Source organism: Geotrypetes seraphini, chromosome 2, assembly GCF_902459505.1.
Source record: "Geotrypetes seraphini chromosome 2, aGeoSer1.1, whole genome shotgun sequence".
Taxonomy (NCBI): Eukaryota; Metazoa; Chordata; class Amphibia; order Gymnophiona; family Dermophiidae; genus Geotrypetes; species Geotrypetes seraphini.
The window spans coordinates 70,941,046-70,957,191 of record NC_047085.1 but is presented as its reverse complement, the minus strand read 5'-3'; the positions used below and the strand labels follow the sequence as shown (position 1 = coordinate 70,957,191).

Here is a 16,146-nt window from a genome sequence, read left to right as displayed (position 1 = left end):
TAGTAATGGGGACTAGGTCTGGGGTGGAGCTTGGGTGGTACTCATTTGATATTTGTTAGACTCCCCTAAGTCTAACAAATATCAAATGAGTACCACCCAAGCTCCACCCCAGACCTAGTCCCCATTACTAATTGTAATGCAGTTTCTTCCATTCATTTTTCATATACACACAGTACTAGTACTTGGCTTGAAGAAGTTGAGAAACACTAGATGTAACCATGCGGGACTAGGGGACAGGTACAGGTAATGTGACCATTTTTTTTTTTCCCCCTGGAAGGGGACAGGACCCCTCCCCCCTTGATGACTCCCGGCAGCAGCAGCGCGGCGCGCCTGCCTGGTCCCGCGCCGCTCACGGGCTGCCCTCAATTCTCGCAGGACCAGGCAGGCGTGTCGCTGCCGGAAGACATCAGGAGGCAGCCGCCGGGATTAAAAAAAAAAAAAAAGGGGGGGGGGGGCGGATCCCTGACAACGGGACAGGCTCCCTAAAAATGAGATGGTCTCTTTGTTTTATTTCTCTACCGACAATAAAACTTTACATAGTTTAACATGCAGAAATGTCCTCCTCCAACAATTCCTCACTCCCAAATCATTTTACGGAATGCGCACGACTCAGAAATCACTTTTATACTGGTGATATACAAGGAGGTTGAGGTTGAGTGCAGAAGCCGCTCAGCCAGCTTCCTCTGCCCTTTTTGCTCACCCTGGCGCGACAGGACACGTGAATGCTGCAGTGGAGAAGCCAAGCGCCTGCTGCCTTGGTCGGTGGAGGCGGGTGCGGGTGCGTCACGTGGCCCTGTCTCTCATACTCCCGCCCATAATCCCGAGACGGCGGTTCCTGCAGGTGCAGCGCCATGAAGATGAACGTGCCCTGGGCTCGCTTCTATTCCAATAGCTGTTGCCTGTGCTGCCATGTCCGCACCGGCACCATCATCTTCGCGCTCTGGTACCTGGTAAGGCGCGCTAGCCTTTTTCCTTCTGATTTTCAGCATACAGCGGCGGGAGGAGGGGAAAATCCTCAACTGGGGGTAGTGTAGTTGTAGTCTATTAGCTCCTTGCGCCTCCACCGGGAGGAGGGGCAAATAGCTGATATCAATTGCACCTTGTGTAATAAAATAATGCTGCGTTTAAGAAGCGCAGGAAATTCATGCTTTAGTGATGCATCTTTTATTTATTTTTTGATTATATTAAAATCCTTAATGGTTAGGAATCTCTATTTCTTGAGTGATGTAAATACTTGCTATTTTGCGTTTAAGCATTCAGTGATGCAGCATTGGGTATGTGTTAAATGCTGCTCTTAGTCCTTATTTCAAAATAGGCTATATTCCAAGATCTGGAATTGGTACAGTATCCATATTAGGAGGTTGTTCTCTATAGATTTTGTTATTAGAAACGTAGTAACCGTGCCGAGCTCTACGCTTGTGGAGATGGTGCAGTATACAAACCTAAGGTTTAGTTTAGTTTAGTTTCCTTATAATAAGCTAATAAAAGGAACCCAAGAAAAACCAGATAGCAATGAATATTTAGGCAATTTACAAATAGTTTGCAAAGGCATATTTCTTCGATGTTGGCTTTTGTTTGCATATTTCTAATTGAGAATGAATGTTATAGCTAAAAAGGAGAATTATATATTTTTAGTTAGGAAACTTACAAACCCCTTCCCCCCCCCCCTTTTTTTTTTTTATCAAGCTGTGCTAGAGGTTTTTAGTGTAGTTTGGCGAGGTAAGTGTGCTCCGACACTCATGGGAATTCTATGAGTGTTGGAGCATATACCATGCCAGCCCATGCTAAAAACCTCTAGTGCAGCTAGATAAAAGGGGCTATTCTTCCTTTTAGTAACAAATAAGGTTTTTTTTTTGCAATAGGTATTTAAGTTCTTCCAGTACTTTGGATAATGATTACATTAATTTGATGGAACTAGTAATGAGTCAATTCATCAGTCTGCTTGCTCTTAGCCAGATTAGTTCTGCTCTGTTTTACTTTTTAATGCAGCACATATACTCTAGCCTTTTTCCAAATATTTCTGTTCACTGTTGATGCAGAAATATAGTTAGCCCTTGGTGTCTGTGAGGGATTGGTTGCAAGACCCCCTGCAGATACTATAATCTGTGGATACTCAAGTCCTATAACTACACACATCCTCCCATAAGAGGTGAGACATCAGGCTAACTTGAACATTATTGTAAACCGGCCAGATACTTGTGATGGCTATAAATAAACTTGAAAGGACGTCAGAAAAATCATCTGTGTTGGAAGAACCAGGTTCTAATTGTAGATGTTGACTCTTTGGAGAAGGTTTAATAATACTAATGTCAGGATCTGTGGAGGTTGAGGGCTGAGGATCTTCAAGCATTGAAGGTTGAGGCTTCATAATTGCAGATGCTTTAGTTAGAAACATTGTTATAAGAAACTGTTTATTTTTCTTTGCATCATGAAACAAATCTTGCAGTGGTTGTACTTGAAGATCATATCCTTTAGCACTTGTACCTGTTGGAAAAACTGCTACAAATGTTTCTAGTGTCCAGATTAATGGCTCTGCCTCCTCTAGATCTTTTGTATCATCATTATCTCTAGTAGAGGGTTTCAGCAGATCTTCTAGTTTCTTGTTGGTAAGGGTTTCTTTGTGCTCTTCTATGTATTCTTTGACGTCATCCTTGACCATGTAACACCTCTACTTAAGGAAGCGCATTGGCTTCCAATTGCATATCGCATAACATATAAATTGTCTATTGACTTTCAAATCTCTTCTCTATAAAACTCCCACCTTTATTCATAGACTATTGATTCCCTATACATCAACAAGATTAGTCAGGTCTTCTGACCAACATCTTTTAATAGTTCCCTCACTTAAAACCATAAATACACGGCGGCAATTTATTTTCTCCGTCACAGCACCCAAACATGGAATTTACTCCCAATTCATGTACGGGAAGAACATAATTTAGATAGATTTAAGAACAAGTTAAAATGCTTTCTTTTTTTAGATGCATTTGACAACTAGTAAACTAGGTTAGGTATATCAACTAGAAAATCAGATTAGGTGCATCAACCGAACCTTAGTTCTTAATTTCTTTGAAGCTCACTGTTTTCCCCCTTCCTATTGTTTTTTCCCTTACTCGTCTTACTTACTATCATTAACTTGTATTTCTTTCCCTATATTTTCCTTTTGTACCATATGTTTTGACAAGTCAATCGTATTTATCTGGTTGGTTTCCCCTTGATAATTGTAATTCATTATTTTACTCCTTTGTACATCGCTTAGAATTTTGAATAAGCAATTAATCAAATCCATAATAAACTTGAAACTTAATTATATCAGAGAAGTTTTTCCTACCAACTTCTCTTGCAAAATTCAAGATATTCCTGACTTCTGCATCAATAGTAGGGTTGCCCCTGAAATCATTGACTACCTCACTCCATAATGGCTTCCAACATGCAGTGTCTTGGGCTTTAGGACATCTATAGCTTCTGCAATGAGCACAATTGCATACACAATTGTGAAACTCTTCTGTAAATCCAAGATGCTATAGTCAGAGTTTGCATCAAAGGCAACACAAATCCTCCTGAAGGTGAGGTGAGTGTAAATTGCCCTAATGCACTTGATGTCTTGATCAAGTGGCTGTAGCAGAGAGATTTGGGGATGGCCAGGAGCATTGTCAAGGAGGACCTTGAATGGCAGCCCCTTCTCTTTGAGGTATTTCTTCACTTCAGGAATGAAGCACTGGTGGAATCATTCCAAGATCAAGATGGCTGCCACCCAAGCCTTCTTGTTATGTTGCCAGAACACAGGCAAGCAGTTTTGGGGTTTTGTTCTTAAGAGCTTGAGGATTGTTTGCTCAGTAGATGAGGCCTGGCTTAATCATGTAACCTGCATTGCCACACAGCACCAGAGTAAGGCAGTCTTTCCAGGCCTTGGCATGCTTATGGATGTAGATACGATCTCTATTTCTTGCTCTAGATTTCTAGAGTGCCATTTCATCACAATTGAAGACTTGCTCTGGAAGGTAGCCTTTCTCTTCTGTGAGTTTCTTATTCTTCTATGATCTTTTAAGTTCTTGAAGCTGTAGTGCTTTATATAGCTAGTTATTAGCCTTAAACTCCTTCCTTTCGCTCTCCTCGACCTCCCTCACAGTAGTGCTCTTTGAAACTAAGTACTTGTTCACGCGCAATTTGGCCATCAACAGGGTTATGCTTCTGTGACGTGTCCTCTAGCCACATATTTAATGCTTTCTCAGTCTTTCCAAGCACTTTATGAGGAATTAGAGAGACCATTTTTGCCATTGTAGGGGCAGCACTAACACTTTCACAAATTTCAGTTTCTTTCACTTTATTGTGTGAATGCTTGATTCATTCTTACTGACCTTGTGGCCCATTTCGGCAATCTATAGGCTGCTTTTCAAAAGATCTAAGACTGTTATTTTCTCATTGAGATATAGCACTCTTAGAGAGTGTGGCGTGGTGGTTAGAGCTACAGCCTCAGTACCCTGAGGTTGTGGGTTCAAACCCCACGCTGCTCCTTGTGACCCTGGGCAAGTCACTTAATCCTCCACTATCCCAGGTACATTAGATAGATTAATGGGAACAGACTTACTGGCCTTTAATCCCCTATATCTTCTTTGCTTCCATTTTTGTGAAAAGCGACCACTCCTGACTCTAGAGAAGCATTGAAAAGGTCAGCCAGTGGAGCCACCAGAACTTCCTTAAGCTCCTTTAGTTCCCATTGGATATATGCCACAGCCCCATCACTTTGTCCAACTTTAGTTTAGCTAGCTCCTCATGAACACAGTCCTCTGAAAATTATTCAGAATTTACCACACCTCCACCCCTATTTGCATTTGTCTTCTGCGGTCTTGCTCTTGATGCTTCAGCTGTGAACACAGAACAGAAATTTCCTTAGCATAGCAGCAGATGAATCCAGATACAAGTGGGAATAGCTCACATCGACCAGCAGGTGGAGATAGAGAAACTGATTAACAGTTGGCCTTATAGCCTGGTATTCCTTCTGTCCATTCAGTTTGCTCTATCTCCCAGCAGGGGTTCGAGCTAGCACTCTAGCTCCTGGATTCTGGCTGTGCCGGGTGAATTTCTTTACAGTTTTAGTCTTCTGTTGAGACTAGCTCTCTTCAGACAGACAGGGGTGCCTGGCTGAGCGGTGCCAGCTTTAGGAGCTACACCTGGGCCCTCTCCACCCTCCCCTCCGGTAGATTGAGGGGTTAGTTGGGCTCTGCGGTTTCTTCTTTCCAGTTAAAAAAAAAAAAAAAAGCCGGAGCCTGCCTTTGCTGTGCTGTACCTTTTTGGTCAGCTTTCAGTTACAACTGCCAGCCATAACTTTGCGTCTTGTGCTACTGTTTCGGAGTTTTGGTGAGTACATTTTCTGGTTTTTCTGTACTTTAGTGGTGGCATTTAGTTTCCCCTGCCTCGTCCTGTCCACCGAACGAGTGCCGGTTTCTTTTCTTTGGGGGCCTCGTCGGCGATTTTGACGGGCTGTTTCAGTTTGAAAAAAAAAAAAAAAAACACAGAGGGAGCTAAATGGCAGAGGCTGCGAAGTGGTGTTCGCGCTGTGGGAAGCGCAGGGCACTGTCGGGGCTGTGCTCGGCCGGGTGTTCAGATACACCGGCAGAGGCTTCGTTGGTACAAGCGGGTGACTTGACCATTTCCTGCATTGGGGAGGCGCGATTGACTTCCCCTTCCCTCGCGGTCGAGTCGGCCGTACTTCAACCTACTTCAGTGGAGGAGGGGAAGTCAGCGGCTGTAGTAGCGTCGGGTGCGCCGGGAGGAGCCGCGGTTCCGCTCCACTGCTCCGAACAGCCAGGGTCGGCAGGATTCGGGCTGAATTCGTTTTCCCCAGAGTTTGTTATGCTGATGCACCAGGCTTTTATGTTGCAGACCTCTCAGCCTGATCAACCGGTGCCTTGGAGTTTTCCGTTGCTGCCTGTTCCATCTACTTCCACTACTAATTTTTCTAGCAATACTTCTGGTGCGGCTGCAGTTCAGGCGGTTTCTCCGGTGAACTCGCAGGTTGCAAAGAAGCGCAGACTCGCGGCCGCGGACGAAGGGGATCCTATTCCAGTCTCCCCTTTATCCCTTCCTGAGTCACTAGAGGAAGGTGAGGTGTTGGACTTGGAATCGGCTGATCCCCTGGGTAGAGAAGTAGATGATCCTTCCGCTCTCCGTCTGTTTCATAGGGAAGAACTTTCTTCTTTAATTTCTAAGGCGTTGCAGGGGTTAAATATCTCGCAGGTAGATGCTGCAGTTTCTGGGTCCGCAAACCCCCTTATGGCAGGGACGCGAAAGCCACCTAGGTCCTTCCCAGTGCATGAAGCTATGCAGGAACTTATCACGGCGCAATGGGACACGCCGGAGGCCAGTCTAAGGGTGGCAAAAGCCATGCGGCTTTTGTATCCTGTTGCCCCGAACGAACTTGAGAAATTTCAGTTACCCAGGGTTGACGCACTGGTGGCCGCAGTTACCAAAAAGACTACCTTGCCGGTTGAAGGGGGAGTTGCGCTGAAGGATGCTCAGGATAGAAAGATTGAATCTTCTCTGAAGATGTCATTTGAAGTGGCTGCGGTCACGTTACAAGCCGCGATTTGTAGTTCATATGCGGCACGGGCATGTCTGCAGTGGTCTCAGTTGATGACTGATAATTTGATGGAGGCAGGGGGTTCTGTCCCATCGGAACTGGCTGATTTGGAGTCTGGTCTGGCATATTTAGCAGATGCCTTATATGATATTATTCGCGCTTCTGCAAAGCAGATGTCTCTGTCGGTTGTTTCCCGCAGATCCTTATGGCTCCGTAATTGGGCAGCAGATGCGGCGTCCAAGCTTTGGCTCGTTAAACTCCCTTTTAAAGGACGTTGGCTGTTTGGGGAAGATTTAGATAGATTGGTGAAGGATTTTGGGGATACCAAAACCCAGCGGTTGCCGGAAGACAGGCCTAGGCCCCTGTTGAAGTCCTCCGCTTCCAGACAGCGTTTCCGGGATGTTAAGAGATATAGGACAAGTAAACCTGTTTTCCGGTCCACGTATGGTTCCTTCCCTTCTTCGAGACCTAGGTTTTCCCAGAAAAGTTCCTTTCGCACAGCAAAACCTCCATCAGCTCAGCCAGCCCGTGCCCCAGCTAGTCGCACTACACAATGACGGGGTCTTGGCTCACTCCGCCACTCCCTTAGGGGGGCGGCTGTCGGCTTTTTTGGCGGAGTGGGCCAAAATTACGTCGGATCGGTGGGTGTTAGACATTATTCAAGACGGTTACAAGTTAGAGTTATCCTCTCCCGTCGCCGATTCTTTCTTGGTATCCCCGTGCAATGGGGCGGCCAAGGGAGACTCGGTCCGAAGGACTCTTCAGGTGCTTCTGGATCTTGGGGCGGTGGTGCCGGTGCCACTGGAAGAGGTGGGCCTCGGCAGATATTCCATTTACTTCATTGTACCCAAAAAAGGGGGGTCGTTCAGATCGGTGCTGGATCTCAAAAGAGTCAACGAATTTCTCAGTGTTCGCCATTTCCGTATGGAGACAGTTCGCTCAGTTATTGCGGCAGTGAGGCCGGGGGAGTTCCTCACTTCCCTCGATCTCAAGGAGGCGTACCTCCATATTCCGATATGGCCCCCGCATCAGCGGTTTCTGCGGTTTGCGATCCTAGGCCAGCATTATCAATTTCGGGCGATGCCCTTTGGTCTAGCAACAGCTCCTCGCACTTTTTCAAAGGTGATGGTGGTAGTGGCAGCATTTCTACGCAAAGAGGGAATTCGAGTACACCCTTACTTAGACGACTGGTTGATCCGCGCCTCTTCCAGGCAGGAAAGTTTGTCGGTGACTCACAGAGTGATATCTCTCCTTCAGTCTTTGGGGTGGATCATCAACTTTCCCAAGAGTTCTCTGTCCCCGTCCCAGTCATTGGTTCATCTGGGGGTAAGGTTCGATACTTGTCTGGGGAAGGTGTTTCTGCCCCGAGATCAGGGAGAGAAGTTACAGTCTCAAATTTGTCTACTTCTCGAGTCGCCCAGACCTCGGGTATGGGATTATGTACAGGTTCTGGGCTCGATGGTGGCGGCTTTGGAGGTGGTACCTTGGGCTCGGTTCCACATGAGGCCATTGCAGATGTCTCTCCTTTCCCGGTGGTCCCCGGCATCTCAGGACTATGATCGGCGTCTCCAGTGGACTCCTCAGGCGGCTCACAGCATGCAGTGGTGGCTCAACGAGTTCAATCTATTCCGGGGCATGCCGCTAGCGACGCCGGATTGGGTCGTGGTTACGACGGATGCCAGTCTTCTGGGCTGGGGGGCTCAGTGCCTACAATCGTCGGTACAGGGGATTTGGTCCTCGGAGGAGGCCCAGTGGTCGATCAATATGCTGGAGTTGAGGGCTATCAGGCTTGCGCTTCTGGCATTTCAGTCCATGATTCAGGACCGTCCGACCAGGGTCTTTTCAGACAGCGTCACGGCGGTAGCATATATCAATCGTCAGGGAGGTACCCGGAGTCCTCAGTTAGCCGAAGAGGCAATGGTGCTGTTTCGATGGGCAGAGATGCATGTTCCTCTCCTCTCGGCGGCGTACATTGCGGGTCACGAAAACGTTCAGGCGGACTTCCTCAGCAGACATCTTCTCGATCCAGGAGAATGGGAGCTGTCCGCTCAGGCGTTCGATCTGCTGGTCCTAAGATGGGGACTTCCGGAAATAGATCTCATGGCCTCGTCTCGCAATACAAAGCTGCCTCGGTTCTTCAGCAGACGCAAGGAACAAAACTCGGAGGGGGTGGACGCGTTAACCCTCACTTGGCCTCCGAATTCCCTTCTGTACATATTTCCTCCCTGGCCGATGATAGGTCGAGTGTTACAACGCATCGCTCTCTTTCAGGGGAGGGTGATCCTGGTAGCTCCAGATTGGCCGCGTCGGCCGTGGTACGCAGATCTGATGCACCTATACGCAGGCGATCGGTTAAAGTTTCAGATGACTCAAGACTTACTAACTCAGGGTCCAATCTCCATAGAAAATCCGTCCCACTTTGGTCTTACGGCCTGGCTATTGAACGGGCGCGGCTGAGGAGTAGGGGCTATTCGGAGCAGGTTATATCCACTCTTCTTCAAGCAAAGAAGATTTCTACGTCGGCCTCCTATGCTAGAATATGGAAAGTTTTTGAATCGTGGTGTGGGAGGCAGGGTGTTTCGCCCTTCCGGGCGTCTTTGCCGGCTATTCTTTCTTTTCTGCAAGAGGGTGTAACTAAAGGGTTGGCCTATAATTCTCTGAAGGTTCAGGTGGCGGCCATTGCTTGTTACAGGGGCCGGGTTTCTCGTTTGGTGCTCGCATCGCAGCCCGACGTGGTCCAATTCCTCAAGGGGGTTCACCATATCCGGCCTCCTGTGAAGCAAACCTGTCCCTCGTGGAGTCTTAAGCTTGTCCTTGGAAGGTTGCGGGCGGCACCATTTGAGCCTTTGTCTACGGCTACGCTGAAGGATGTCACATTGAAAACGGTGTTTTTGGTGGCTATGGCTTCTGCAAGACGGGTGTCCGAATTGCAGGCACTATCTTGCAGGGATCTGTTTTTGCGTATTTCGGATGCTGGGGTATCTATTCGAACGGTGCCGTCCTTTCTGCCTAAGGTGGTTTCTTCCTTTCATGTGAACCAATGTTTATTCCTCCCGGCCTTTCGGTGGGGGGATTGGGGAGAGCAATTCTCGTCGTTGCGTCTCCTGGATGTTCGCCGGATGATTCTTCATTATTTAGGGGTGACTAACGACTTTCGTAGATCAGATCACCTATTCGTGTTGTTCGCGGGAAAAAATAAGGGTATGGCCGCGTCTAAAGCTTCCATCACTCGATGGGTTAAAGAGACGATTGCTTCGGCTTATTTGTTAACCGGGAAGCAGGTACCAGAGCAGCTTCGTGCTCATTCGACTAGAGCATTGGCTACGTCTTGGGCGGAGTCCGGGGGTATTTCCTTGGAGGAAATTTGCCGGGCGGCTACTTGGTCTTCTGGAAATACCTTCTCGAAGCATTACCGATTGGACGTGGCTGCCCGTATGGAGGCTAGTTTTGGCGCTTCAGTGATAGCGGAGGCGGCATTAGCTTCCCACCCGGTTTGAGTTTTGCTTTGCTACATCCCACTTGTATCTGGATTCATCTGCTGCTATGCTAAGGAAAGTAAAATTATGTAATTACCTGTTAATTTTCTTTCCTTTAGAAGCAGCAGATGAATCCAGAGCCCCACCCCTTCGGTGAAATGCCTGTCGCGGATTTAGGTGGCATCTTTTCAGTGAGTTATTGTTGGTAATTGTATTCTGTAGTTTATGGATTGTACATTAGCTACTGGAAAGAAGTTTTTTTTTGTGGATGCTCATTCTCTTGTTTCTGGATGCTTGGGCAAGGAGCACAACTGAATGGACAGAAGGAATACCAGGCTATAAGGCCAACTGTTAATCAGTTTCTCTATCTCCACCTGCTGGTCAATGTGAGCTATTCCCACTTGTATCTGGATTCATCTGCTGCTTCTAAAGGAAAGAAAATTAACAGGTAATTACATAATTTTACCATTTGTTAAACAATTCAGTTTTATCTTTATCTGCTCCTCCGTATTCTTCCCCTTTTAGTTTTAGAATGCCACTTCTTGCACTTTCTCCTATCACTAACATATCTATATGCATTTTTTTTATGTGAATTGCTCTGATGCATGTCTTTGGGACCTTAATTCTGACCAAAGCAAGGTCAAGGTCTTCCATTTTTTTGTGTCCACTCTGGTCCAAGATGAAACAGGGTGACTTTTTTTTTTATCAAAAAAGATGCTCTTTCAAATGACAAAAATTATAAACTACAATAGAGATATTTGTATATACAAAAGATTTCTTAATAGAACCCTATCCTATCAGGCAGGACTTTGGAACAAAAGTTTTAGTGATTTGATCTTAAGTTCTTCTTCTTACCAGGCCTTTTGAAGATCGTTTAAAAGTTTATCTGTTAGATAAATATGTATAATCTAAGTTAATAATTTCTTAATGTTATACTTTATATATAATGTGTAAATTTGCTGTGTTTTTACAGTTCTTACCTCTTATTGTAAACTTATGGAAAACATAAGAATTTGAAGTTGAAATCGGTTGACATTACAGAGAAATCTTGCGGCTCTATTATGGGTGGTCTGGAGACGTTTTAAGTTCAGTTTGGGATATGTCCACTGAACCCAGTCCTTGGATATACCCAATCAATCTGGTTTTCAGGCTCGCCAAAATTAATATGCATGATATTTGCACACAGTAACTGTATACCAATCTATTTATTTCATACATATTGTGAAGAGCTTGAAAAAACCCAACTGTGTGTGTATGCCCAACATAGTAAATGTTGGCAGATAAAAGACCTGCATGATCCATCCAGTCTGCCCCTGTATTGCTTCTTGGTGCGACCTCATTTGGAGTTCTGTTCTCCTTATCTCAAAAAAGATATATTGGTGCTAGAAAAGATTCAAAGAAGAGCGACCAAGATGGTAAAGGGGATGGAACTCCTCTTGTATGAGGAAAAACTAAAACGGTTAGGGCTCTTCAGCTTGGAAAAGAGACTACTGAGGGGGGATATGATTGAAGTATACAAAATCCTGAGTGGAGTAGAACGGGTACAAATGGATTGATTTTCGCTCCGTCAAAAATTACAAAGACTAGGGAATACTCGAAGTTACAAGAAAATACTTTTAAAACCAATAGGAGGAAATTTTTTTTTCACTCTGAGAATAGTTAAGCTGTGGAACGCGTTGCCAGAGGATGTGGTAAGAGCAGATAGCGTAGCTGGTTTTAAGAAAGATTTGGACAAGTTCCTGGAGGAAAAGTCCATAGTCTGTTATTGAGAAAGACAAGGAGGAAGCCACTGCTTGCCCTGTATTGGTAGCATGAAATATTGCTAATCCTTGGGTTTTGGCCAGGTACTAGGGACCTGGATTGGCCACCGTGAGAACGGGCTACTGGGCTAGATGGACCATTGTTCTGACCCAGTAAGGCTATTCTTATGTTCAGCAATCTCCCGATGCCGGTCCCTCTTCTCTCTACTGGCCCTTCTCTCTGCGCAAGGCTCATTTGAAGGGCCTTGGCACATGCGCTGACATAGGCATTATGATGTCATGCAGGCGCGTGACATCATGTTGATGCCAGCACACTTCCGGGTGTCTCGAGCCAGGGACACTACCAGATTTAGTGTGCCCCAGCTCAAAAAAGTTTGCAAGACACTGCTCTATAAGATGTCCTCCCCTGCCCCCCATGATAAGCAAGACCTGCACTTGGATGATTTGAATGTGGTATAAAATACACATACTTGCTCCTGATCCATCTTGCCATATCCAGAACACAGACCATAGAAGTCTGTCCAGCATCAGCCGCATTGCCCCAGTGCCAGAGTCACTATCAAAGCTAACTGCAGCCCATCCTGTCAAGGACTGGGTTGAGAACCCTGCACTAACTAAATCATTATCATCCCTGTAATAATCACAGGTTGTTACTGACAGCCTATAGCTTCTCATCAGTAGCTGAGCTGCTAAATTGGAATTTTGTGTGATTGGATAATACTGATTCTAATTTTCAGCCTGACAATTGTAAGTGGTGATTTGAGTAGTTTAAGTTTACATTGCTACTTCTTTATTCAGCTTAATTCAGAATGAGAAATAAATTCATACCTCACGTTTATTTTCAAATTTAAAATTGAGACAGAGTGGGTTTAACATCAAAAGTGCAACTTATAGTATAATTAATACAGAGTGGCCTTACTGGTAAACTTCAACTGTAGGAAAAAACATGATATCGGTTTCTTAGTAACTTGAGCATGTTTTATTTAAAGAATGTACAATGTAAGGTGAACCAACATTCTCACAGAGGAATTTTCCATTACCTAGTTCTCGTCTGTGTGTGAGTGTGCGTGTGTTTCTATACCTTCTTTTATAGTCGTGTCTGGGTATTTGATGTTTAGGTGATCACAGCCCCAGTGCCTTTTTCTTAGCAGAACACAGTGTAGAGGTTTGTCATTGCTTTCTGCACTCTTTAGCTTCTTGTCTTTCCTGGTGGTTCATCATTCGGGTACTAGCCATGTCTGATGCTGCTTAACTTTTGAGATCTAATGTTTACGACTCTATCCAGGCCAGTTTGCTCTGCCAGCCTGAATTCTAAGAAATATTAAAACCGAAAGGAGCTGTCCAGCAGTTCAGCATGCAGCCTTCTTATGTTTCTGTCAGGAGGGGGAGAAAAAAGACCTGGAGAGTAATGTATAAATTTTCTTGATAACTTTATGCTGGATTCATCTACAGCAAATATGTCAAACACAAGGCCCGCGGGGTGAATCAGGCCCGCCTGGCCTTTTTATGTGGCCCGCGGCAACGTTCCTAATCTTCTCCTTTGAGCCCAGCGTGTCCTCCCCTCAGCGCCAGTCCGACGCCCCCAAGCCGGAAAGTCCACCAGCCTCGGCAGCAACTAGGCAGTGCTGTTCATGGCTCCCCTTCATGCCGTCTGTCTGCCATGGTCCACCCGGGCGGAAACAGGAAGTTGCACATCATTGGAGACAGACTGCGGCAGGCAAAAAGCAGGAGGAGGAGCCATGCACAGCACTCCCGAATCGCTGGGGTCAGAAGATTCCCCGGCCCAGCAGCGACATAGGACCGGCACCGGAGGGAAGGCATGATGGCTGTGAAGAGAGCGAGATGAAGGGAGAGACCTGAGGTAATGTGGAGAAAGAGGGAAAAAATTACTTGAAGGGAGAACTGTTGGGAAGAGAAAGGGAAAAATGATGGACCAGGAGGGAGGCAGGCAGACAGTGGGAGAGATGGGATGGGGGGCAATTGGGAAGAGAAAGGAAGAGAAGTTGAATCTGGAGATGGAAGGGGGAGAGAGAGATGCAGCATCTCTTATTTTTTTCTTTCCATCTCATTGTTCAGCATCAAGCGGGGAGGAAAGAAGAACAACAGAAAAGAGATGGAGCAAAATGTTGGACCAAGAGGAGAGAGGAGGAGAGAGAGAAGGAAATAGGAGGCTGGGAAAGGAAATGGGAAATGGGAGAGCTATAGAATAAGAGAAGATGGAAAATTGATAGATAGCTGAAAATTTAAAAAGGAGAAGGATGAGAAAAAGGGCAAGATTTGAGTGGACAGAGGCAGAAAAGAAAAAATGAGAAAAGTTGAAAGGGAAAAATCAATATGTTGGAGACAGGGACTGGAGCAAGAGAGAAGAGGAGAAAAAAATGGACAGCAGACACTGGAAAGAGAATTAGAAGATCGACAAAATCAGAAAGAGAAACTGGGACCAAAAACAAAATGACCAGACAACAAAAGGTAGAAAAAATAATTGTGTTTTCTATTTCGTGAATACAATATGTCAGATTTGAAATATGTATCCTACCAGAGCTGGTGTTAGACAGCAAGCGTGAACTAGGACCTAAAAGAGAGGAAAAGTCTTTTTAATTTATTTTGTAGCTGGCGTGGGGTTGGAGAGGTTGCATCCCTATACTTCTTCTAAGACTAATCCCCTCCTTTGCTGGCGTGCAGCGTGGTTTTTGGTGCCGGCGCCGGTGATTGATCCAACACTCACAGAAGTCCTGTGAACATCGGAGCCACGTCAGCAAAGGAGGGGGCAAGTACCTTAATAAAAAATCTGGCCCATGACTTAGCCTGCGTTTTAGACACCCCTGTAAGGTGTAGTTTTCAGTTGCCCTTTCTACCTTAATATATGCATACACAATTACATGTGCTTAAATTATGCCTAATTTTGAGAGGTATACTATCAGGTGATTTTCCCTTCGAAAATTAGTTGTGTACTTTACACCTGATACTTCAATGGGTGGCAAATCAGAGGTCAAAGAGCGCATGTTCATTTAAAAAACAATGTGTGCATTCTGTTTCCTTCCTTGACCTAAAAGTAGCCCTTGGAATGCCTCTTTTTAACCTAGCTGAAAAAGCATATATAATTTCAGCTGCTCTGAAGAGAACTCTTTTCAGTCAGGGTAGTCTACAGGGGTCCTTCAAAATTAAGAAGAGCAATATATGGAAAAGAACATTAATTAATTTCATTATTGTACAAGCTGTCAACATAACTTAACATCGTACTTATAATCCGCATAACCGTAAGTTCAACGCAGTTAACAAAAGATTAATAATAAAATAATATAAGAAACATATGGCTTAATTTGCCGGATATTTTGAAAAGAGGTAAGTTTTCAATTGAGTTCCAAAATGTTTATAAGAATAAGCACTGCGCAGCAATGGTCAAAATTCCCTATCATAGAAAGCAGCCTGGAATGCTAATGTAGGAAGGGCATTACAACCAGGATGAAGGAGGTCATCATGCCGCTGTATCGTGCGTTGGTGCGCCCACATCTGGAGTACTGTGTCCAGTATTGGTCACCATACCTCAAGAAGGACATGGCGATACTTGAAAGGGTCCAGAGAAGAGCGACGAAAATGATAAAAGGTATGGAAAACCTTTCATACGCAGACAGGTTGGGAAGGCTGGGGCTCTTCTCCCTTGAGAAGCGGAGACTCAGAGGAGACATGATAGAAACATAGAAAGATGACGACAGAAAAGGGCTATAGCCCATCAAGTCTGCCCACTCTTCTGACCCACCCCAATAAGTCTGAATGCTAATGACCCAGTTTCAAGATCATGAAAGGCATAGAAAAGGTAGAAAGGGACAGGTTCTTCGGACTATGGGAACCACAAGCACAAGGGGGCACTCAGAGAAGCTGAAAGGGGACAATTTTAGAACCAATGCTAGGAAGTTCTTTTTTACACAGAGGGTGGTGGACACCTGGAATGCGCTTCCGGAGGTTGTGATAGGACAGAGTACGCTACGTGGGTTCAAAGAAGGATTGGATAAATTTCTGAACGATAGGGGGATTGAGGGATACAGATAGAGGTAGAGATAGGTTTTAGATAGAGTATGGATAGAAGGATAAAAGAGATCAAAGGGCTTAGAGAAGGATCACATACAGGTCATGGGCCTGATGGGCCGCCGCGGGTGCGGACTGCTGGGCACGATGGATCTCTGGTCTGACCCAGCGGAGGCAACTTCTTATGTTCTTATGTATGTTCTAGAGATTTCTTACTCTTACAACCTTGAGCAGATGGAAAAATAAACAAAGCGTAATCTTCTGTGTTTATAAGATGCTATGAGGAATCTTATCAGTCATATAGATT

The 16,146-nt window shown here is 45.3% G+C and overlaps 1 protein-coding gene across 1 annotated transcript in view; it reads left to right on the top strand.

Moving 5' to 3' along the window:
- The first annotated feature begins 587 nt into the window (after positions 1-587).
- The window catches only part of LAPTM4B (lysosomal protein transmembrane 4 beta), a 116,094-nt gene continuing 100,535 nt past the window's right edge, over positions 588-16,146 (top strand). The window contains exon 1 of the mRNA XM_033930189.1: positions 588-950. Within this exon, the coding sequence (XP_033786080.1) occupies positions 852-950 (99 nt within the window). The 5' untranslated portion in view covers positions 588-851. The remainder of the gene's footprint in view (positions 951-16,146) is intronic.